The following is a 25,706-nucleotide window of genomic DNA, read 5'->3' on the forward strand; positions in this document are numbered from 1 at the left end:
TTACTGAGTTTCATCTCCTTGTGGCTCTGGACCCTCATCTTTTCTCTTTTCCTTTTTCTTCATTTTCCATTTTAGTGATAGAAGGGGGATGACCAAGAAAGGATCAGGTCTGAAAAAACCATTCTGATGGTAAAGACTTTCCAGTGTGCAGTGATTGTGTAGGGGGAATTTCAGCATTCAGGGACTTAGTAAGTTCTGGTGACTGTTTACATAACAGACCCTTTGCAGAGCCTGCTAGATGGGAGCACAGAGGGAGGAAGCTCTGGGCTGGGGGAGAGGTGATAAGATTCTGTAACCTAGATTCAAAACTTTCCGTGCAGGCCAACAGCTGAAAGCAATTTTTATTTTATCCCCCGTGGGTTAGATGTTAAATCCTGGCATTTGTCTTTCAGCCCATGTGTTAGTAAATGACTGATGCTGCTTTTGGGTTTTGCCATTTGCCCACTGTCATTGTTAAGTTCTATGAGGCTATCCAGGAAGCCTACCCCACCCACCCAACCACCTTGTGCTCGGGTTTTATTTTCTGTTTGGTTTTTAATCCTTGAAGAGCCCGCCTTCTAAATAAACTGACAACTTGCTTAAAATAAGTAGATCAAAGGGTAGGAGAGGAATCCACAATTGCCAGTAATTGCTACCTGATTTCATTTTTCAGTCAAGTGATTGCTTGTATTCAATCACCAGTGATTTACATGGTGGGGACCTATGGGTACACTGGAGCCTTGGGCTAAACTAAGAGACTGCCCTATTTGGTAAATTACACTATTTTCCAAACCATCTAGAATCATAGCATGTTCCTCTACTTTGCCTCCTCTCTGGCTTCTGATTTTTACCAGCTCTTTGCACAACCGAGTGTCGTACCATTTGCCTTTCATTGCAAAGACTGCCAGGGTTTCAAGGAACATCAAGATGTTTGCATCTTAGGGATCCTTATGTAGAGTCTTATGGCTCCACTTTCATCATGTATATTCTGTTTCATCAAAATAGCAGTCCAACCTACTAACACACTGAGGGGGGAAATGGAAGACTGGAGTCCTGCCAACGATGCACTTTCATCCAAAGATTTAGAATTAGCAACAACTCCCCTGGTGTCAGGGACTTCAAAACTCAAAAGTGAAAACAGCAAGATCAAATGAAAAAAACAGCAAGCAAAACTGCTGGGGGGGGTGGGGCGGGGAGTCAGGTCATTCAATACAAACATTAACTAGCCAATCAACCAGTCCTTTCAGCAAAACTATCAGCACTCTTGAGACAGGTTAAGAATAAGATAAAACACAATAAAGACTTCCAGGAAAAGCAACACGGATGATAGATATGAAACAACTGAAAATATAAAACAATGTAGACATCCTAAGTTTTATCTCTGAACATACCAAGCTCCACAGAGGTAGACGAACACAAAGATACATGGTTTCCATCGCAGGAGACTGTACTCTGAGGAGGGAAGGACACTGAGTCCAGCGTAGCCAGAAAACAACCATATGTCAGAGCTCTGCAGAAACTCAGCCTGGGCCCCAGGGCGCAGACGGACTGGGGCTGGAGCTCGCATGCAGGCATATGTGTTTTCTAATTCCCTGAAAAACATAAGCTCAAGCTAGAGGCAGCATCCTCCCTGCCTTCCAGATAGTTCACCAGAGAAGTCGCAAAGAAGGATGCCCATTCTCCCAAGGGAGAACAGTTGGTACCAACAGGGTGTCCTTCCCAATCCGGCACAACGGAAACGTCAGTCAGATAGGAAAGAGGGGGCTGGGATTTCTCATCGTTCCTCCTCCTCACCATTCTAGTGTTTTCTTAGAGAAAATGTACACTCAGCCAACATGCGATTCTGCCTAAGGATGCTGGTAATAGAGAGGGTCGTGTGCATGCTAAGTCACTTCAGTTGTGTCCACCCCTTTGTGACACCATGAACTGTAGCCTGCCAGGCTCCTCTCCGTCCATGGGATTCTCCAGGAAAGAATACTGGAGTGGGTTGCCATGCTCTCTCCTCCAGGGGATCTTCCCAACCCAGGGATCGAACTCACGTCTGTTTCTATCTCCTGCATTGGCAGGCAGGTTCTTTACCATTAGCGCCACCTGGGAAGCTGAGAGAGGGTTGGTGGGTGGTTTTAAAATTGCAATAATGACTCTGAGTAGCACTTTGTTTTAAAACTCTTTCCCATCCAGATTTCTAAAGGAACCCTGTTTGTACACAATGTACAAAGGTACTTGGAAACACGCTGAAAAAACGTTTCCCCTGCCGTGTGTGAGCAGACTTGTCTAGGGACCTTGATGACATTGTAGACCCAAAAGCTCAGGAGGTGTCAGGAGGAGGGTAACAAAGACAGGCTGCTGGTGCAGAGAATGGCTCAACCTGACCCCTGACCCTGAGTGTTGGGTTTCAAGACAAGAACCTGGGATAAAATAAAGAGTTTTCTCTTCCATTGCAAATTAGCTTACAAAAGCAGTATGATGGTTTTTTAAGGGTAAGCAACATCGGACACTGAAATACATACAATTTAGAGAGAAACCTACACATGACACCAGCTCCTGGAGACAGGAATGTCCAGGCAATCTGACAATTGGCTGCAGAACCTCTGGACAGGAGAGACTTCTGTGGCGTAACACTGAGGCTCCGGAGAAGGAGACAGGACGTCTGCTCTCATACAAGGGCCAACCACATCTCAAGGTCTCTCAGGGAGCAGGTTTTCTTAAGTGGACGAGCTCTGTCTCAACAACCCAATCAGGAAGTCTCCTACATACGAGCTGTCAAGTTGTGAACTTCCAAAGATGTGAACATACGTATGGTCCCAGCAAGGAACCAGAAGCTGTGCCATTAACGTCGGGCATGAGAGAAACTGCAGCGCGCCCTCCGTCTCCGGTTGCTGACGATTCTTCAGCTCTACTATCTCCCACCTCCTCCAGTCAGTGACTCTTCTTGCCCGTTCACTCGATGCCAGCCTCTGGATGCCAGGTATTGGGCTGTTACAATGGTACTTTTCAAGGTACTGTACTGTAAGATTAAAAATGATTTATTTTTTGTGTTTGTTTTTTATGTATTATTTGTGCAAAAAGTATTATAAACCTGTGACAGTACAGTACTGTATTAGCTGATTGTATTAGCTGGGTGCCTAGGCTAACCTTGTTGGAGAGAACAAACCGGACTTACGAATGCTCTCTCAGAATGGAACTTGTTTGCATGCAGGGGACTTACTGTGCTGTCATTACCTACAGATGAAATAACTGAAGTTAGAGAGGTGCATTAACTCACCCCCAAATCCACAGCTAGTAAGTGGGTGTTCTCAGGCTTGGGGCAACAGAGCCTAAGGCACCACTCTAAGCTGGCGCAACAATAGCAGATGCATTATAAGTGGGGTGACTGAGTGACCCACCATACAAACTAGTGTATTTGTGAAGGAAAGGGCACAGAACCAAGACACGCGCTAGATTCCCTTCACAACCACGTGATTAAAGTGAGAGGAAACGAAAAGCACCTCTAAATATTACTTAGTTATTTAAACGATGATTGTCTATTGAGTACCTACTACGAGCCAGGCATTGTTCTAGACAGCGAGTTAATAAGTAAACTCCCTTCCTGCATGAAGCTTACGTCCTGAAGTGTCGTTCACATGCGCACGTGTGTCTATGTACATGTGTACGTGTGCCTGATTTACTAAGTATGTATGCACGTGCAGCAGTGAAACAGACTTAACACCTTTTCTCCTATAAATCTGTTGAAACAGAACTTTGTCCTATTAACGTTTACACAGTGGCTCAAGTTATATGGGTTGAACCTCTAACCTATGAATATCTAACATGTTAAATACATATTGTTTTATTAAATAGTTTTCATTCAGAGATTTCACATATTTAAAGAAATGTTCTACTCTTTCTTTTTTTTAATTTTTTCTATTGGAGTATAGTTGCTTTACAGTGTTGAGTTAGAGGGGCTATATGTACACACACACACACACACACACATATATATCTAAAGGAGAAGGGGGTAACAGAGGATGGGATGGCTGGATGGCATCACCGACTCAACGGACAGGAATTTGCACAAACTCTGGGAGGTGGAGGAGAGGACAGCCTGGTGTGCTAGTCCATGGGGTCACAAAGAGTTGGACGGGACTTAGCAGCTGAACAACAATGTACACATATAGCTGATTCACTCTGCGGTACAGGAGACACTAAATACGTATTTCAAACACACGTTCAAATTCTACAATCCCTGAGTTAGGGAGGTGGAGAAGGCAGACCAAGATTCAGGAATTCTAGATGCACCTTGAAGAATTCTAGACGCACGTTGAGAAATTTCTAGGCTTACGGGGTCTGCCTTCTTGTAGTGTTCTATGCTAACTCAACACGGAGTCACCATGTGTCATGCTGACCTTAACTCTGCAGTCACAGCTTGCTTTCATGTATCATTTCAGTTGGTTCGCCCAGTGACCCTCATTACTGTCTAATTTTACAGTGAAAATCTCACACAGTCCACATGAGATAATAAGGTTCAAGCGGGACCTCAGCGCAGGTCTCTAGGTCCAGGTTAAGGCTGAATGAAACCAGGTGGGTCAAGATGTTCTGGAGACCATGGGCAGATTTCTGAACTTCATAGTCTTCTCCATGGAAGGCAGGCTGCCAGGGCGAGACACAGGGGAGTGCCCAAGCACACTCCCCACGAACCTCCCTCTCCCACGTAATAGCTGTGACACCTAAGCTCTCTAAACCTGTTTCCTCATCTGCTTTTTGAAACTGGGGATCATAATGGTGCCTGCCTCCAAGAGTTACTGTGAGGATTAAAGAGAATACTGGGTGTAAAGCACCTGACTCAGATTCCTGGCATGAAAAAAGGCTCCATACTCATGAGCTATTATGACTCCATGAAAGAGGCCACCATACAGGGACTATCAGCCTCTCCTATCTCCACCCTCCAGGCCACAGGGGAAGCCACTGCCGTGCTGGGGTGTGTAACACAGCTCAGGTGTCCCAGCCCATGCATCGCAGGAAATAAGCTCACGAATCGGGAGTCACAGGATCGGCAGTGGCAGGATCTCAGAAATACGGCAGTGGGGTGTTTCTTGGTCCTGGGCTTCAATGAGGAATGTCCATGGTTCACAAAACCTTTAAGTGGCCTCAGAGTGCTTTCAATGCAGGGCACGAGTATGTGTATGTACTCTGTTTCATTATCAGTCAAAGTTGCTAAGTACAATTGTGAATTTCGTTTCTCTTTCCTTGACACATGAGCCAACACTAAGGAATAAAATGAAATTCACCTTTAAATATGACTTCTGTCCTTGTTGGTTATGTGTGTTATTAATATAGATAGGAGTGTGTTATCTGTTAATCCGAAACTCCTAATTTCTCTCTCCCCCATCACCCACTCTGGTAACTGTAAGTTTGTTTTCTATGTCTGTGTTCTGTATAGAAGTGCATTTGTATCATTTTTTTTAAGATTCCACATATAAGCAGGGTCATATATTTATCTTTCTCTGGTTTACTTCACTTAGTATGATCATCTCTAGGTCCATCCACATGGCTGCGAATGGCATTATTTCATTCTATTTTATGGCTAAGTGATACTCTATTGTGTGTATGTACCACACTTTCTTCACCCATTCATCTCTCAGTGGATGTCTAGGTTGCTTCCATGCCTTGGCTTTTGTGAATAGTGCTTCAGTGAGCACTGGGGTGCGTGTATATTTTCAAATCATGGTTTTCTCCAGATACATGCCCAAGAGTGGGGCTGCGGGATCGCATGGTAACTCGACAGTTTTCTAAGGATCCTCATACTTTTCTCAATAGTGGTTGCACCAATTGTACACCTCACAGAACTATATTCAATATTTTGTAATAAGCTATAAGGGAAAAGAATCTGGAGAAGAATATGTGTGTGTGTGCACGCTCAGTTACTCAGTCCAGTCTGACTCTTTGGCGACCCCATGGACTGTAGCCCGCCAGGCTCCTCTATCCGTGGAACTCTCTAAGAAAGAATACTGGAGTGGGTTGCCATTTCCTCCTCCGGAGGATCTTCCCAACCCAGGGATCTAACCCAAGTCTCCTGCGTTGACAGGAAGATTCTTATCGTGGGGCCACCAGGGAGGCCCACATGTGTGTATGTAACTGAGTCAATTTGCAGTACACCTAAAACTAACACAACATTGTAAATCAACTATACTTCAATTAACAAATTAAAGTGAACTAAATTTTAAAATATGATTTTTGCATGACCACAAGGAGAGCTTGCAGAGGGATTCCCATGCCCTCCCCTGGAACTACTGGACAGAGAGGGACATACACATCTTCAAACAGGAATGAATCTGTAAAAATCAAGATCAGAAAGCCCTTGGACACTGACGAACCATGAGCAGGGTTGTTGCAGGAAGTACATCAATTATGACTCATTACATTTAAAAGATGTAATTGCAAGAGAATAAGCTGTAATTGCATATGTCTCATTTAGCATGACAAGACGCCCATATCACACAGCTCTTTAATATAATGAACACATGTTTCTCTTGGCTTAAGTTTTCTTTTGCTATAAAAAATGAAACCTTTGTTATGAATGTTTTCCTTCTCGACAGAGTCTTTCACATTACCCCTATGGAAATACTAAACAGCTGGGAGCAGATACAGATCCCTACTTCTACCCTTAAACGCAAGAACCAAGTAGGTGAAGACCTGCCGGGATCACAAGACAATATTAATAGCAGAGCCGCAACTGAGTAGTGTCTTTCTACCTCTGACGTTACTCTGCCGACAAAGGTCCTTATAGTCAAGGCTATGGTCTTCCCAGTGGTCACATATGGGTGTGACAGCTAAACCATAAAGAAGGCAGAACACCAAAGAATTGATGCCTTCAAACTGTGCTGATGGAGAAGACTCCTGGAATTTCCCTGGAGAGCAAGGAGATCAAACCCATCAATCTTAAGGGAAATCAACCCCGAAGACTTGTTGGAAGGACTGATGCTAAAGTTGAAGCTGCATTATTTTGGTCATCTGATGCAAACAGACGACTCATTGGAAAAGTCCCTGATGATGGGAAAGATTGAGGGCAGAAGGAGTAGAGGGCTTTAGAGGATGAGACGGATGGATGGCATCACTAATGCAATGGACATGAACTTGGGCAACCTTTGGGAGTTGCTGGGGGACAGGGAGGCCTGGTGTCCTGTGGTCCATGGGGTTGCAAAGACTCAAACACAACTGGACTACTGCAAAACAACAGCAACAACAACAACCTCTGACTGGGAGACAGCTTTTCCAAAAGTAGGTCCAACATATCTTCAACTGCTGAGCTACTTCTCTTTCATTCAAGTATGATAACTACAGGTCAGGAGAAAAGTCAGGTGAACTCCAAGTGTGATGACAGTGACAATGAAATTCTCCTTCACAACCAAAGAGAACAGAAAGTCTGAAATAATACCTTCCAAATGATAAGGCTTCCCCGATGGCTCACCAGGTAAAGAATCTGCCTGCAATGCAGGAGACACAGTGGATGCGGGTTCCATCCCTGGGTTGGGATGATCCCCTGGAGAAGGCAGTGGCAACCCACTCCAGCATTCTTGCCTGGAGAATTCCATGGACAGAGGAGCCTGGTGAGCTACAGTCCATGGGGTCACCCAGTCTGACAAAACTGCGTGACTAATCAGTAGCAGCAGATGGTAAATGACTATAATTTCAGCTCCTATAAAGCACAAGCTGGAATCAGGATTTCTGGGAGAAATCTCAATAACCTCAGATATGCAGATGACACCACTCTTATGGCAGAAAATGAAGAGGAACTAAAAAGCCTCTTGATGAAAGTGAAAGAGGAGAGTGAAAAAGTTGGCTTAAAGCTCAACATTCAGAAAACAAAGATCATGGCATCTGGTCCCATCACTTCGTGAGAAATAGATGGGGAAACAGTGTCAGACTTTATTTCTGGGGGCTCCAAAATCACTGCAGATGGTGATTGCAGCCATGAAATTAAAAGACGCTTACTCCTTGGAAGGAAAGTTATGACCAACATAGATAGCATATTCAAAAGCAGAGACATTACTTTGCCAATAAAGGTCCGTCTAGTCAAGGCTACAGTTTTTCCAGTAGTCATGTATGGATGTGAGAGTTGGACTGTGAAGAAAGCTGAGCACTGAAGAACTGATGCTTGTGAACTGTGGTGTTGGAGAAGACTCTTGAGAGTCCCTTGGACCACAAGGAGATCTAACCAGTCCATTCTAAAGGAGATCAGTCCTGGGTGTTCTTTGAAAGGACTGATGCTAAAGCTGAAACTTCAATACTTTGGCCACCTCATGCGAAGAGCTGATTCATTGGAAAAGACTCTGATGTTGGGAGGGATTGGGGGCAGGAGGAGAAAGGGACGACAGAGGATGAGATGACTGGAGGGCATCACCGACTCGATGGATATGAGTTTGAGTGAACTCCAGGAGTTGGTGATGGACAGGGAGGCCTGGCGTGCTGCGATTCATGGGGTCGCAAAGGGTTGGACACAACTGAGCGACTGAACTGAACTGAACTAATACTCTGTGATATAATCATTCAAGAGAATACTCAAAATAAAGACATTTTAATACAAAGATCAAGAGAATTTATCAATGGAAGCCTCCCTTCCCAAAGTATCCACTAAATTACATATTTCATTAAAAAGAAAACAATCTGGAAAAAAGAGGAAATAGAAGAAGTAACAATGAAGAAAAAATGGTAAGCATGTTTAGAAATCCATGTAGACACTGTTTGTAAAAATTAAAAACTAACTCATGGAGGAAATTAAATACAAATCAGGTCTAAATTATAAGGTAAAAAGATATAATTCTGAAGCTGGCAGAAAGGTAAAATTTTTTAATATAAATATCATTCATGAAGACAACAAAACAATAATAAAACAGAAAATAATATGTTTACTGTGATCCCAAATGTAATTTTAGCATTTTACATATATTAACAAACAATTCTCACAACAGCCTAGGACATTGGCACTTTTACTATCCCCATTTTACCAAAGGGTAACTGAGCTCAGAATTTCAGTTATGTACCAAAAAATCATACAACTACAAAATTATGCAAGAAAATTTCCTGAGATGTGAGCCAAGGCAGACTGGACTGGATCCTGTTTAATCAGGTATCTGGTTAAAATTGAAATGTAACCACAAAAAAATGGAAAGAGAATATATGATAATATATTACAAAATGAAGGGAAAACTTGACTAAGCGAAAATATGACAAGAAAAGAGAACTGAAGAGACCAGGTAAAAGTGTAGTAAACAGACAGCAAAGTCCAAATATATCATTATGCACAACATACATAATTATCCTTCTCCCTAAACTGCAGATATTTGAAATTTTAAATTAAAGATAGAAAGTCTACTCACATGTGGTTTAACAAGATACAGCTAAAGGAAAATTACCCAGTTGATTTGATATGATAATTATGGTTAGGGAAAAAATATGTCTGGAAAATATAGGTGTGGAAAACATAGATACAGAAAAGAGTACATGTGCAAAATGAAGTTTATTTTGAACAGCAATAGGAATACAAGAAAAAATAGACCTTGAGCCACAGAAAAATATTTAAAATAGGGACATTAATGAGTAACCTAATAAGTAAAGGAAGGATTTACTCAGAAGATTTTAACAATATTGAGCTAGTAGTTACTTAATAACAAAGCATCAAAATATTAAAGCAAAAAATAACAAACTTACCAACAGCAACTGACATCACAGTATTAGACAGTGGTTTTAATGTACCCCTAGAAACTAATAAAGTAACCCAAAAAATTGGTAATGCTATTTAATATCTGCACTCCATAATTTGAAATTTCATCTAGTCCTTGGTGTATATGTACATATGTGAGCCTGTATATGCATACAAGTGCCAGCATGTAATAGGGAACACACAATCTTCTACAATCAAAGCTTGAAATGTAGTTTTAAATGACCACCTATTAAGTCACAGAGTATGTGCGTGTGTGTGTGTGCGTATGCTCAGTTGTATCTGACCCTGTGCAACCCCAGGGACTGTAGCCTGCCAGGCTCCTCTCTCCATGGAATCTTCTAGGCAAGAATACTGGAGTGGGTTGCCATTTCCTATTCCAGGAGATATCCCCAACCCAGGGATAGAACACAAATCTCTTGCATCTCCTGCATTGGCAGGCAAATTCTTTACCACTCATCCAGCTAGGAAGCCCCATTAAGCCACAGAAAATGTCTCAATCAATATAAAAAACCAACCAGGTCTATATAACCAACATGGAGTAACTATGAACAAAATTTTAAAAATAACCATATATCTTGAAATGTTTATTACTATAACTCAAACTATAATCCTAAATAATTATTGGGCTACAATAAAAAAAAAATCACAAGGAAAATTTAAAACACTGATAATTGAGCTAAAGTGAAAACTCTATACATGAAAACCATGCAAAGCAACTGAAACAGGATCAGAAGGATATATTTCTAGCCTTAAATGCATATATTACCATTCCTTTAAATTATACACATTTGGATCAGGAGAATTCATCTTTAAGAAGAGCTTCATTTAATATCCTATTTCATCTCATGAGGTACTTATTTGACTTCATAAAGACCAAACTGTATTTTACAGGTCCTGATGCACCATCAACCGTCATGCTTCCCGCTTTACCACTAATGTGTGGTGTTGAGGTCTCCTCAGAATACAGATGGTTTGCAAGTTAAAAGCAGTAATGATTTCACACCAATTATTAGGCAAGTGCAATTTCATTTGCATCATCTCCCCGAATTCTTTAGTCTTTACCATTTTCTTTATTGCTATTAGTATAACTTGCAATAGCTAAATTTACATAAATTTAGAGTACCATGAATGCTTTTTATTTTTTATTTTTAAAAAGTTTTTATTGGAGTATCATTGATTTTAAATGTTGTGTTAGTTTCAGGTGTACAGCAAAGTGAATCATATATATATATACACACACACACACACACACATATATATATGTCTCCATTCTTTTTTTAGATTCTTTTCCCATATAGGCCATTACAGAGTACTGAATAGAGTTCCCTGCGCTATACAGCAGGTTCTTATTAGTTATCTATTTTATACATAGTAGTGTGTATATGTCAGGCTTCCCAGATAGCTCAGCTGGTAAAGAATCCACCTGAAATGCAGGAGACCCTGGTTTGATTTTCTGGGTCAGGTAGATCCTCTACAGAAGAGACAGACCACCCACTCCAGTATTCTTGGGCTTCCCTGGTGGCTCAGACAGTAAAGAATCCACCTGCAAAATGGGAGACCTGGGTTCGATCCCTGGGTTGAGAATATTCTCTGGAGGAGGACATGGCAATCCACTCCAGTATTCTTGCCTGGAGAATCCCCATGGACAGAGGATCCTGGTGGGCTTTATGGGGTCGCAGAGAGTCAGACACAACTGAGTGACTCAGCACAGCACAATGTGTATATATGTCAATCCCCAATTCCCAATTTTATCCCTCTTCACCCTAGTCAAGGCTATGGTTTTTCCAGTAGTCACGTATGAATGTGAGAATTGGACTATAAAGAAAGCTGAGCACCAAAGAATTGATGCTTTTGAACTGTGGTGTTGGAGAAGACTCTTGAGAGTCCCTCAGACTGCAAGGAGATCCAACCAGTCCACCCTAAAGGAAATCAGTCCTGATGTTGAAGCTGAAACTCCAGTACTTTGGCCACCTGATGTGAAGAGCTGACTCATTTGAAAAGACCCTGATGCTGGGAAAGATTGAAGGTGGGAGGAGAAGGGGATGACAGAGGATGAGATGGTTGGATGGCATCACCGACTCAATGGACATGAGTTTGAGTAAACTCTGGGAGTTGGTGATGGACAGGGAGGCCTGGCTGCTGCAGTCCATGGGGTCGCAAAGAGTCAAGACACGACTGAGTGACTGAACTGAACTGAACTGACCTTATTCCCTGGTAACCATAAGTTTGTTTTCTACATCTGTGACTCTTGTTTTGAAAATAAGTTCATTAGTTACCATTTTTTTAGATTCTGCATATAAACAATATCATATGATATTTGTCTTTCTGTGTCTGACTTACTTTACTCAGTATGATAATCTCTTGGCCCATCCGTGTTGCTGCAAATGGTTCTTTTATGGCTGAGTAATATTCCATCGTGCATATGCACCATATCTTCTTTATCCACTACTCTGCTGATGGACATTTAGGTTGCTCCCATGTCCTAGCTATTGAAAAAGTGCCGCAATGAACACTGGGGTGTATGTGTCTTTTCAAAAGAGCAATCAAGGAAGGATTAATCTCCAAAACAGAGTATCATAAATGTTTTATTTATAACATAGTCTCAAGTGTCAGTTTTCCACAGCTGTGAATTTAATGAGAATAAATAAATGGCCATATTTTGGAGAAGATGATGACAAGAAAATGGCTTGCTGCTGTGCGTCTAAGTCGCTTCAGTCGTGTCCGACTCTGTGCAACCCCAGAGACGGCAGCCCACCAGGCTCCCCCATCCCTGGGATTTTCCAGGCAAGAACACTGGAGTGGGTTGCCATTTCCTCCTCCAATGCATGAAAGTGAAAAGTGAAAGTGAAGTCGCTCAGTCGTGTCCGACTCCAAGCGACCCCATGGACTGCAGCCCACCAGGCTTCTCCGTCCATGGGACTTTCCAGGCAAGAGTACTGGAGTGGGGTGCCATTGCCTTCTCCGAGAAAATGGCTTAGTAGGAGTTATAACAACTAAACTATTTAAATATCTTTGTCCACTTTAATAAGACTAATGTCATATAGCCATGCCAATTGTGGAGCTTGTCAGTTCCTAAAAGTATTTATCACTGAAAATATTGAAAGTAATGCTAATTATGTTTTCAATTGTAAGTGTTCTTTCAGCGATTAATAACCCTTATAAGTTTGGAGTCAACATATTGGAAGACAAGTAACTTCAATAATTAATGAGGTAAACTTTCAATTCAGTAATTTTTTAAATAATAACAAAATACAACCTAATAAATTAGAAGTAACTGAATAATAGCAGAAATTTATAAATTAGAAGCCAACCAGAATGCAATTCTCTGAAAAATAAACTAAATAAATTTCTATGAATTTTGATCAAAGAAAGATTAAAAATAACAACATTAGGAAAAATAAAGTAGAACTTAAATACAAATAAAGTGAAGATTTTTAAAATCATGAAAAATAGATTTCTTCTCATAAATTTAAAAATGCAAATGAAATGATGACTTTCTAGAACAATAAAAACAACAAAACTGACCTAAGAGGACATAGATAGGCCAACAGAACAATAAACTTTAAAGCAATTGAATAATTAGTGAAAATATACCCATACACAAACCAACCAATTCACCTGGTTTTACAGGTAAGCTTTTACAAGCCTACAAGGAACAAATAAGTTTATACAAAAGGTTTTCTGTATACCTCTTTAGGACTTCAAGCTATGCAAAAGAATTTTGTAAAAGACAAAGCATCTCATTAATGATAAACATTATTCTCATTTTTAAAGTTGACCCAAAGACCAACATTTTTGGTAGGAAATCACCTGCTGTTATTTTAAAAGGTACAAAATTATATCTGTGGTAGAGAGCAGTGATAATTCTAGAAGACATTTGAAACAATCTTTAGAAAGACCCTTAAGTCATCCTTTGGACAGAAAACAGGAAAAGTATGGTCAGCCCAATAGGAAGAGACGATGGCTTTGAGAACATAAGAAATTAGACTTCTTCTTTGAGCTTTATTAGGAACAAACACACGTCATCAGGAGCACCTGGCTTTACAGGTGTGTTCAAAGTGAGATGTGGTTCAAATAATTAATGAAAATCATGAGCCTCATCTACTGACCAACTAGTTGGTGAATACGCTTCAGGAAAACCAAAGGTAACAAAGAGAAACAGATCAAAGGCAAGGATGCGTTTTTCCAGAGATCAAGATCTCAGTAATCAGGTGGATAGTAACCAAAGAAACTCTCTGGTTTCATATTTAAATTCAGAACTGCTTGGAGCCCAGAGGAGAAACACTCATGCCCCAAACTGCTTTGTCTTCCCCCTCAAATAACAATACAAGTTATTTCATTTCCAGACAACAGGATGAAGAGAACACAAAAATTCTGCACGCTAACCCAAGTTCAAGGGCAAAGGTGAGAGATGACACCTGGAAGAGGCAAACAGGCCAGCTTCCTATGACTGCAAAATGAGTGCCAGGGTGTCTGGAGAACCACTGAGACAAACAGGGGAGCTGTGTTACCCTAAGCAGCAGGGGACACACTGCTTTGTCCCAGGACCCTGAACCGAGTTAGAACGTATGCCCAAGTTCACCCAGTTTAGGACAAATCCTACTAACCCACTTCTTGGGCAGGGAATTCAGAGGAGATAAGCTTAGAATGAACAGGTTTCCCAGGTGACTCAGTGGTAAAGAATCTGCTTGCAACACAGGAGTCATGGGTTTGATCCCTCAGCCAGGAAGGTGCCCTGGAGAGAGAAATGCCACCCACTCCAGGATTCTTGCCTGGAAAATCCCATGGACAGAGGAGCCTGGCGGGCTACTGTCCACAGGGTCATAAAAGAGTCGGACACAACAATGACTAAATAAGCAACAAACAATCTTAGAACACTCTAGGAAATTTGTCTCTTCTTCATCCTCTGGCTACCTATTATTCCAGGCTATAGAACTCCATCCCTGTGTCCAGGATTTACCAGGCAGACTGAGCAGTTAGTTATAACTGTTTAAAAAAATCAAGTCACTCAAAATATAAACATCCAAAGTGAAAGAAAAATAAGAGTTCAAATGCATGAGGATCTAAGTGAAAAAAGTTTCAGGAGATCTCTCTTGCCAAAAACAAAACGAAACAAAACTTTTCAAAGGTGGACCAAAACTGCTGTGTTCTTTTATTTACTTAACCCACTTCATACACACACATACACAACATCATCATTACCAATTTAGGAAACTTTTCAACTACAGAACTTTCTTTTTGATCAAGTCACTAGAAAGTGGACTGTCCCTGATAATCAAGTTGCTGTTCAGTTGCTAATTTGCGTATGACTCTTTGCAACCCCATGGACCGCAGCATACCAGGCTTCCCTGTCCATCACTGTCTCCCAGAGTTTGTTTAAACTTATGTCCATTGAGTCAGTGGTGCAATCCAACCATCTCATTCTCTGTCTCCCCATTATTTTGCCTTCAATTTTTGCCAGCATCAGAGTCTTTTCCAGTGAGTTGACTCTTCACATCAGGTGGCCAAAGTATTGGAGTTTTGGCTTCAGCATCAGTCCTTCCAACAAATAGTCAAGGTTGATTTCCTTTAGGCTTGACTGACTTGATCGCCTTACAGTCCAAGGGACTCTCAAGAATCTTCTCCAACACAACTTGAAAGCATAAAGCTGGATCATTCAACACTACTAAAAATGCATTTTCTCACTTCTGATTGTAGTATTTCTAAGGTCACAGTAGACAGCAGTCTAGAAACTGATTCTGAATTCACCACTGGAAATGATTTCAACCTCCTACAAATGCTATTGGGTGCCTCCGTTGGGGGCAACCTGTGATCCACACTCAGCTTAATCACTAACAATGTTCCTCCGTGTTCTCTGGGGCAGGTAAGCTCAGGTACACTAGGTACACGCTAAAAAAAACTGCCCCAAATGCAAACCGAGACATTTTTCGTGAGTTAACACTCCCATTCCCCCATAGCCCCACATCCCCCTGCACTGACTGCTCAATTCATCACCCTACCCAAATATGAGCTAATCACATCATACAAGTCCTGCCAAAGTAATAGTCTTTCCAGAATGTACATGCTAAGTCGCTTCAGTCTTTCCAGTGCAAAAGTTCAGCTAGCATCTGAATGACCAGACCACTGTTTAATGGGCTGTAAAAATGTCTTAGGTACCTGCACAGTCTTCCCTAAAACCAAAAAGAAAAGTTTAGGGCCTTGGGGGCAGGGGGGCGGATCCCTGGGCATTTTATAGCTCTTGTAGGAACAGAGTTACAGCAGATGGACAGGGCTGGACTATACACTGGAAGATCCTAGAAAAGACCCCAAGCACTAGCTTGTGGCTCAGCTGGTAAAGAATCTGCCAGAAATTCAGGAGACCCTGGTTTGATTCCAAGGTTGGGAAGATCCCCTGGAGAAGGGATAGGCTACCCACTCCAGTATTTTGGGGCTTCTCTGATGGCTCAGATGGTAAAGAATCCGCCTGCAATGCGGGAGACCTGGGTTCGATCCCTGGGTTGGGAAGATCCCCTGGAGGAGGCCATGGCAACCCACTCCAGATTCTTGCCTGGAGAATCCCATGGACAGAGGAGCCTGGCGGGCTACAGTCCATGGGGTCGCAGAGTCAGGAACCACTGAACACCTAAGCACAGCACTAGCTTATTCTTATTTCTCCGAGAACTACACCCTCAGCCCACCATGGTGGTCTCTACTCCACTCAGACCCTTCTGGCCAAGAGACATGAACATCATCTGTTTCCATCTGGATGCCACATCACACGCAGGAAGGAAAGAGGAAGCTCCAAATTTGGAGGAGGCAGAGAGATGGGCAGAACAGCAAAGCGCCAGGGAATATAAACACGTCTGGATGAGAAAACTGCCAATGGGAAGATAAATACATCCATGAGCTCACACAAGCAAGAATGCCTTTAATAAAACACTGTACAATTAACATGATGAGGTCAAATAAGATAGATAGATCATGACAGGAAAATAAAGCAAGTGTTAAAAGGTAACCTGAAGATAAGAACACTTGGAAAAGGCGGAGCCTAAGACAGAAGCAGGAAAAGGGGAGAAGGGGCCTGGCCCTGAGGAAAAGGAACTGAAGTGCCAGGAAACTGTCAGAGTCATTTCTGCTTCTCTTCCACCACTTCTGATGGTGACAATACTCAGTACTCACTGCATGCCCAGCTGTCCTAAGAAGGTCATACACATCTCTTTTCATTTAACCCTGACACCAAACAAGCCTCCAGGTGGACAGGAAGATGAGACATTGAGCAGAGCTGGGTGGAATTCTGGCTCACCATCTGGCAGCAAGGTAACATCCCCATCTCTCAATTTCCTTGCATATGAAATGCGGTCATCATTTCTGCCCCGGATGATTGTTAAAATTAGAGGTAATGAATTTAAGTGCCTACTAGTAGCTGTTATTAGTGTGAGTGATCAGATGAAGATAATCAAGAGTGAGGAACAGAAGAAAGAGTCACAGTTGAATAGAAACGGCAACAGAGAAGCAGGTGTAGGAACAAGGGAAGGAAGCACTACGCCAGGGACAAAGATTCAGAGAGAGAAAAAGAGAACAGAGAACACTTGGCTCTCTGCCTTCTGTGTCTGTGCAAACTGTCTGAGTTTTATTTTCCACCTCTACCAAGCGAGTATATACTATCTGCCCTTCCTACCTGGCAGGGCTGCCCTGAGGACCATATAAGGAGACAAGCACCTGCATTTACAAGGACTGGCAACCCTTTTATGTAAATGTGCACATCTGCTCAATAAACAGAGAAATCCTCTCCCCCTTATTCCATTTCCCAAGGGAAATTAAAGCACTCAACCAGTTTTAATGTCAAAACTGGGCAATTACAGGCTGTAAAGCACATGTCTTCTTTGGGCACCGTTAACAGAATCTGGTTAATGTAATCTAACATCCAAGATTCGGCTTCTTTCCTGCAACTGGCACCTTCTACAAACTTGTTTTGCACTTCCTTCTCAATTTATGTCTTTGTTTATTCCTCTCTGGAATGTTGTTCCCTTTCATCTGCAATGGACCGTCTTCTAGTCATCCCTGAAAACCTAGTTGAAATGTTTCTCCAGCATGAGGAAGTGATTCCCTTCTCCCTACACTGCATACTATCTTTTCTGAATGCCTTACTCCACCTAGCATTTTTCTGGACTATGATCACTGGGCCGTAATGCCATCCCCTCCCTCCAGTCTTCAGGTGTGAGGATGCCAGCAATGTGTCTTTTTATCCTTTATAGAGACCTTACAGCATGGGTCATTTCAAGGGGTAAATCTATAAAACATATGCAATAATGCATAAATTCTGTCCACCTAACAACTTTTTGGAATCATTACAACAGTAACTGCTATATTCTAAGATTAAAAAGTATATACACATAAAGTAAAAATAATATAAAGCACCACAATCATAATAAAATTCATGTGGGGTGAAAATAAATGAAGATGAATGAATAAACCAACAAGGTCCTACTGTATAGCGTAGGGAACTCTGTTCAATGTTATGTGGCAGCTTGGATGGGAGGGGAGTTTGGAGGAAAACGGATACAAGCATATGTATGGCTGAGTCCCTCTGCTGTCCACCTGAAACTATCACAACATTGTTAATCAGCTATATTCCAATACAATTTAAAAAATTAATTTTTTAAATTTTAGAAAAAGGTGAGAAAATAGATTTGGAGATATATTTCCAAATGAGAGTTTAAGGTAGTTTTTGAAACTGGGGTTAATTATTTTTAAACACCCAACTGGCTTCACTGGCCTTAGTCACCAAGAAAATGCTTCCTGGAGAGCTGTCACTCTCCAGCCTTGGCCCAGAGGAGGGAGGGCACAGGGCCCCTTTCCAGACACCGTGTCGCGCTGCAGGCACTCAGGTGTCCCTGACCCCCTTTCCAGACACCGCAGCAGTCAGATGCGGGGCAGGCTCTGCGTCGCTGCCAAGGCGCATCCGTCTCCAAGCATCAAGGGCTTCGACCATTCTAGCAGCGCTGGAGCCCTGCTCCCGGTAAATGAGACCCTAAATTTCAGCCCACTCCCCTCCTCCCGCAATCAACAGGCCCCACTTTGCCAGAGGGCTGTCACTCGGCACGCCAGGCAGAGGAAGCAGCGAATCGCTAAGTTGGTTACAGGTTGCAACTCCGGGGCTATTTCAAGGCCAAGTTCCACAAGAACCAAAGCATAAAGCTGCTCCCCCACCGCCCCCCCCCTCACCCCCGCCCCCGGGGAAGGGAGGTCCCTTTCGGCCAGGTGAAGCCGCTCTGTCGCCCCTGCCCGGGTCCCCGGGGAGGCGGCCACGACCCAGAGGTCAATTCGCCGCGGCCCCGGGCGCCCTCCGTGGGTCCGGCGCGCTCACCGATCTTGGCTAGGGAGGCCAGCAGGATCCACAGGGTGATCTCGAAGGGGATCTGCACGTGGGGGTAGTCCAGGGTGAACACCGGCAGTCGGCTCTCCTCGAACGGCGTCGTGCCCGGAGCCACCACGCTGGCGGGGCTGGGCGGAACGGAGCTCGTGCCCCGGGCCCGCGGCGCGTCCAGCAGGGTCTCGGCCCGGGCGCCCGCCGGCCCCGCCGCCTGCAGGAGCAGCAGCAGCAGCAGCGGCAGCGGGGCCTGCCCGCTCAGCCCAGGGCCCGCCGGCTCCATGGGCGCTGCTCCCCGCGCCGCTGTAGCCCGAGCGGTCGGCCCTCCCTGCGCTCAGCGCATCGCCCCTGAGCGGGCAGCGCTGCCCGCCGCCGCCACGGGGCCGGGAGTCTGCGGCGCACTGGCCCGGTCCCTGCTGCGAGCGGGCGCAGCGCCTGGCGGGCGCGCACGGGACGATCGAGGCCACAGCGCGGACCCTCGGCGCCCTCAGCCGCCCGTCGCCGCCGGCCGCCGGCCCATGTCCAGTCCGCCGCCCGCCGCGGCTGCAGGCCCGGCCCCGGGCGGCCCGCGGGCGGGGGCGGGGCGGGGCGGGCGCGGCGCCCGCGGCCGCTGGGCGGGAGGACCGGCCCGGGGCGGGCGCGCGACGCACCTGCCGAGCCCGCCGGCGACGCGGGGGCCGGAGCCGCGGGGGCGGCGGCCGCGCTCGCCTGGGGCCCACGCCGCGCGGCGAGACCGGCCAGCCCCGGAGCCGGGGAGCTCTGGGCGCACGGGCCGCGCCGGGCGCGAGGTGACCGGAGCTGTCCCCGCCCCGGAGGCCGCGTCGGGCATCCATCCCGGGAAGGGGCCGGCGCACCCACGCGGCGCGCGCGCCCGGCGCGTAAGGTCTAGAAAAGGCTCCTGGGGTCCCTCTTCCAGTACTTCGCCAGGTCGCGCCCGGGGCTCTCTCTCTCTCTCTGTCTCGGGGCGCCGTGTTCCCGCGCTCCCACCCAAGCCCCGGCTTTTCTTTTCCACCGAGCACGGCTGTCAATCGCCGGACCCCTGTCGGTTCCACTATTCTTCCCGCCCCAGTCACGAAAAAGAAAAACATCGCTGATTTCAGGCTTCGAGGTGTTCATGTCCCGGAGCAGCAGAACCATCATTATTTCGTGGAAAGCCCGTGATTTGCAGAGCTCAGATGAACCCGCTCCGCTAATTACAGGACAGGCTGTGGTCTGGAGAGCGGAGGCGAGGAAACGCGGTTCCCCTTCTGGATCGGAAGGAGCCGCGTCTGCCCGCGCAGCTGGTCGTCCTGGTTCTGAGATTCCGAGTGAGCGCAGAGGCCTCGCGGGAGTCGTCCTTGACCTTGCTGCCTGCCATCCGCTGTCGCAGCATCTTTGTCACCAGGAACTGAAGGCTCCCTGAAAGCAGGCCAGTGGTCACTTCAGTACCTGAAACCGGTTTGCCTTCCTAGGGAAACCAAAATCCTTTTCTTTTCTCATTTTGTTAATCCGTCCAGACATGGCTCCTGCTGTTAAACACCCTGAAGTTCAACATTCGAAGCAGATTTTACTTTCAAAGTTCTAACACAGGGAATCTGAAATGTCAGCAAAAGGGACAAGGGAAAAAAAAAAAAAAAATTCCTTGACCTGAACAGCCGTCTTCAGACCTTGGAAGAAATGAAGAGAGACAAGTCCAGGAGAAAAATGGGAGGATTCTAGCAGAGGGCGCAGAACACTTCCCTTAATACTCGACAGAACATATCTGTTTAAAAAGTGCAACAGAGTAGAATTTAAGGATGGTCTATCCTCTGTAAAAAAAAATAATAATAATAATAATTGAGCCATCCAAAAATCTGCCTCCCCCTCTCTATTGGAAATTGTCTGGAAATCTGCTGGAAATTTGTGTTAAAGTGTGAGCTTAACATTTCCTTCTAAGGAAGGAGCAGCAAATAACTGCTTTTAAAAAAGCAGAAGTGTATCTCCACATGGGAAGCTCAATGCAAGGTGTTTTTTTGTGTGTGGTGTTGTGTTTGTGTGTTAATCATCCTGAAAACCAAAGACATGCTGTACCCATTGTACCCATTTTATGAGTGAAGAATTATGATGAAGAAAGGTAAAAGCAAACAAACAAACAAAAAGACTTACTGAAGTAGGCGAATCAATTAAGGGTCTGAAAGGAATTCCAGCCCAGGCCTGTCTGGGTAACACTGGTTCCATCCCACTTTCCACCCTGTGACTAGTTGCTCCCCAAAGAGTAGGTTACTTCCTTAGGGGCTTTCAAATAGAATAGTGGAGATTCATTTAGGAAATATCCCCGAAAGCTGTAGCAGAAATATCTTATTTCCAGTAAGCAGATCAGGCCAGTTCTACACATTGAATGAAATAATGGTAGGTTAAGGGCCCATTCTGACAGTAATTTCTAGGAGTCTGACTCACGTAATCTGTTTAAGGATAATGGCGCCCCAGAACCAGGATGATGAAGGTCAAATCTACGATTCTGGGACCTTCCTGCCCATGGGAGCTGTAAGGACCGCAAGCTCCAGGTTTGACCCCTGAGTCAGGAAGATCCCCTGGAGGAGGAAATGGCAATCCATTCCAGTATTCCTGCCTGGAGAATCCCATAGACAGAGGAGCCTGGGAGGGGGGGGCGGTGTGGGGAGTTGGGAGGGGAAAGCTTCAGTCCGTGGAAGCGCAAAGAATTGGACATGACTGAGGGACTAACACGACACTATTGTTGAAGGTTATCAACTTTCTCTTACATTTGGAAAAATGCTCTTTTATTTGTTCTTATCCATGGAAGATGAGCTGCGGTCCATGGGGTCGCTGAGTCGGACACGACTGAGCGACTTCACTTTCACTTTTCACTTTCATGCATTGGAGAAGGAAATGGCAACCCACTCCAGTGTTCTTGCCTGGAGAATCCCAGGAACGGGGGAGCCTGGTGGGCTGCCGTCTACGGGGTCGCACAGAGTCGGACATGACTGAAGTGACTTAGCAGCATGGACGATGAATGACTTGACTGTAAACACTCTTGTCATCTCTCAAACAAGAAAGAGTTAAATTACACCCCCTTGCTGACAAGGGCTTGGCTGAGCCATTTCTCTGAAGGGCCTCCTGACTAGGAACTCAGCCCCTAAAAGTGATAAAACATCACCTATTACTGTACCCATTGAATGAATGAAGTCTCTGCCAAGTTAAAAATCCGAGTGGCTCCTTGGTACCTTCGGAAAGACAGAAACTCTGCAGTGACCCAACTAATCTGACCTTTGCCTTTTCCTCTCACTGCTTCATTTCCGGACCCCACCCTCAATGCTCTGTGAACTCAGATCAATGTTCTAGGATCCCTCTCACTTCAAGGCCTTTGCACGCTGGTCCCTGCGCAGAGGAAACTTTCTGCCCTCTGCCCTACACTTTCCTGCTAGTGTCTCAGCTCAGACGTAACTGAATCAGGGAACAATTACCTGGCACCTGCATTTCTGGACTAATTAGGGCCCTTTTATGCCCTCTTATCTCTCCCCCTACCTTTCTTTCTTAGCAATTCGTCATTTTCTTTTTCTCCAACTAGACAGAAAGCTCCATGAAGGTAAGGATGACCTCTTTGGTTCATTCTTTTATTCTTAGTTCCTGATACAATGCCTGGAGCACAGTAAGTACCCACTGAGTATGTGCTGGGTGAATAAAAGTGATCTGACCTGGAATGACAGTCCTCCAGCCTTGGGAACATGGGCTGCAGAACATTCTCGTGGTTGGATCAGTTTCAGGTTGGATGTGAATAGCTCCACATGAAATCTTTCCTTCCAATGATCCTGGTTCATATTTTGGGAGCTCACATCTCCTTGTTTCTTTTCTACCCAAATGTGAAAATCTAATCACATGATGTGATTTCTAAATAATTTCATACATAATAATTACCTGGAGAAGGAAATGGCAACCCACTCCAGTATTCTTGCCTGGAGAATTCCATGGACAGAGGAGCCTGGCGGGCTGTAGTCCATGAGGTCACAAAGAGTTGGACCCAACTGAGCAACTGAGCACGCATGCCCACAGCCTCCAGATAATTGTTATGTTGTTATGTGTTAGTTGCTCAGTCATGTCTTGCTCTTTGTGACCCCAAGGACTGCAGCCCGCCAGGCTCTTCTGTCCATGGAATTCTCCAGGCAAGAACACTGGAGTGGGCTGCCATTTCCTTTTCCAGGAGATCTTCCCACCCCAGGGACTGAACCCACTTCTCCTGCATTGGCAGGCAGATTCTTTCCCAACTGCACCAGGGAAGCCCCTTACCTGAGACACGCACTAGCGTGTGTGAAATAGACAGCTAGTGGGAAGTAGTTGTGTAACACGGCCCAGCCTGGCACTCTGTGATGACCTAGAGGGGAGGGGTGGGGTGGGGGGAGTGGAGGGAGGCTGAAACGGAGGGAATATATGTATACTTCTGGCTGATTCATGTTGTTCTATGGCAGAAGCCAATACAACCTAGTAAAGCAATTATCCTCCAATTAAAAATAAAATTTAAAATATCAATATTTTAATATCAAAATTATCAAACCATCAAAATATCAAACTATGTAAAATATTTTATATTCTTGTAAACTTTTATAGATATATTTTTAAATTATAGTTTATTTTAAAATTAATAATAAATTTAATATTGAAAATTTTAATATTTATAATAATTACCTGATTTGAGATGAACCATCACGTATTAGCATAAAAATGCTTCCTAGGAACGTAGGAATCCTCTCAGAGAAAGTAGTAAATATCTTTTTTCTGCCTGTCCATCTAAAGTGGTTTATTAGAGGGACTTCCCTGGTGGTACAATGGTTAAGACTCTGCCTTTCAATGCAGAAAGCATGGGTTTGATCCATGGTCCAGTAACTAAGATCCCACATGTCATGCTGTGTGGCCAAAAAAAAAAAAAAAACAAAACAAAAAACAAGCAAAAAAATAAAGATCTATTAGAATTTTAATGTAATCATATTTAATGGATATTTTAACAGGTATAACTCTACTGAAGAAGAACAGTATCTCTGGAATCACTAAAACTCATGAAGGATTTGGAATTTAGCTTAGGAGGAAGTGTACCTTAAAGAATAAAAATATGAGCCCTGCAGAGGAGATTAGAATTATCATCAGGTCCAAAGCTGGTCTTAAATTCTCCCCACCCTAGGCCCCTTGCTGTGGAAGGTTCTAGAGGACCTGAGATTTAATTTTGTGTCTTTCCTGGTGGCTCAGAAGGGAAATAATCTGCCTGCAATGTGAGAGACCTGGGTCAGGAAGATCCCCTGGAGAAGGGAATGACTTCTCACTCCAGTATTCTTGCCTGGAGAATTCCATGGACAGAAGAGCTTGACAGGCTACAGTCCATGGACTCAAAGAGTCAGACACAACTGAGCAACTAAGAATTTCACTTTCTCTTGCTACACAGAGCTCGGAGTGTAGAGATGTTGCTGTGTGTTGATCCCCCAGGAAGTGCTGTGCAAAAAGAAGAAGCAGAGATCTTGTTCTCTGCACTGACAAACAGCTCCCGAAAGGGTGACTGTCCCAGCTCTGCTTGTCAGATGCAGAGTGGAGACGGGTGGAGGGGAAACGATCTGATCCTAAAGGGCAGTGTCCCCCTCCTCCACTGAGGGGCGCCAGCACCCTCTCCATGGGTCAGCAACTCCCTGAGTGTCCAGCCCACTGTGTGAGCTTAATCAATAGCCAGGAGACAGAGAAAGCCTCCATCATTATCTTGTTATAATGTAATTGTCAGGAGAGTACCTAGCAATAGTTAGATAATAGTTAGAACTGATATTTCACATCGTTTATTTTTTACACATTTTTATAACATTCATCCCTTAACTCCCCCATCTTTGAAGTCTGCATTGTACAACCATGAACACTTAGTTTCATAATAATATTGCAACTCAAAATATTTGCTTGTGAAAAGTCAATACTTGTGGTACTGTTGATTTTAGTTTTTCTTTTTTAATTTTAAAATAGATTAATACATTCATGTGTTCAGCACAATGAGAGATTTGACTTGTAAAATATTTGGCTACACCGGGTCTTAGTTGCAGCACGGGGAATCTTCGATCTTGTTGTGGTATGCAGTTGATGATTTTATTGTTATGTTTGAAGTCAAAGTCTTAACTAGATTTAAAAAACAAACAAACAAACAAAAAAATTCAGTTCTCAGCAAAAATCTAGAGCCCTGTTCTTAGAGTGCAGCCTTATGAAGGATCGTGCTGTGGTGTAAATTGTTTTATTGATGTGCATGGAATTAAGTGCCATTCTCTGTTTCTTTGGAGCCAGAGGTATTTGTTTCATTTCAGCAGAGAAATGTCTTGCTATATGAAAAGCTACTGCCTGCAAATTCCAGGTTATAAGCATGGTGCTATTAATATGGAAGTCTCCTAATATATTTAAAATGAGATTCTGCCTTGAGATATTCGACTGGGAAGTCTTTCAGAGCCTCAGTTTTCCTTCATAAAATGAGAGATTTGGAATAAGAAAATTTGTTTCTTTATAAAAGGCTTTGCAGGTCTAGCATTTGAATCCAACAAGTCTATCAGAAAAGGACACATGCTCGCATTCTACCTCACCTTCCTCAGGGACCTCAATGTCACCTGTGAGAGAAGGTCACTGTCACCCTGTCCTTCAAGCTTTGCCACCCTGTGGCTCTACCCTGATGTCCAGTGCAGTCAGAATGCAAAACGA

General features: G+C 44.1%; 1 protein-coding gene across 1 annotated transcript in view; it reads right to left on the reverse strand.

The window, feature by feature from the left end:
* Nucleotides 1–19,311, reverse strand: part of SLC9A2 (solute carrier family 9 member A2) — an 88,384-nt gene extending 69,073 nt beyond the window's left edge. Inside the window, exon 1 of the mRNA XM_068971477.1 lies at nt 19,026–19,311. Within this exon, the coding sequence (XP_068827578.1) occupies nt 19,026–19,311 (286 nt within the window). The remainder of the gene's footprint in view (nt 1–19,025) is intronic.
* Between the last annotated feature and the right edge of the window lie 6,395 nt (nt 19,312–25,706).

This window comes from Capricornis sumatraensis, chromosome 1 (assembly GCF_032405125.1).
Source record: "Capricornis sumatraensis isolate serow.1 chromosome 1, serow.2, whole genome shotgun sequence".
In the NCBI taxonomy this organism is placed as follows: Eukaryota; Metazoa; Chordata; class Mammalia; order Artiodactyla; family Bovidae; genus Capricornis; species Capricornis sumatraensis.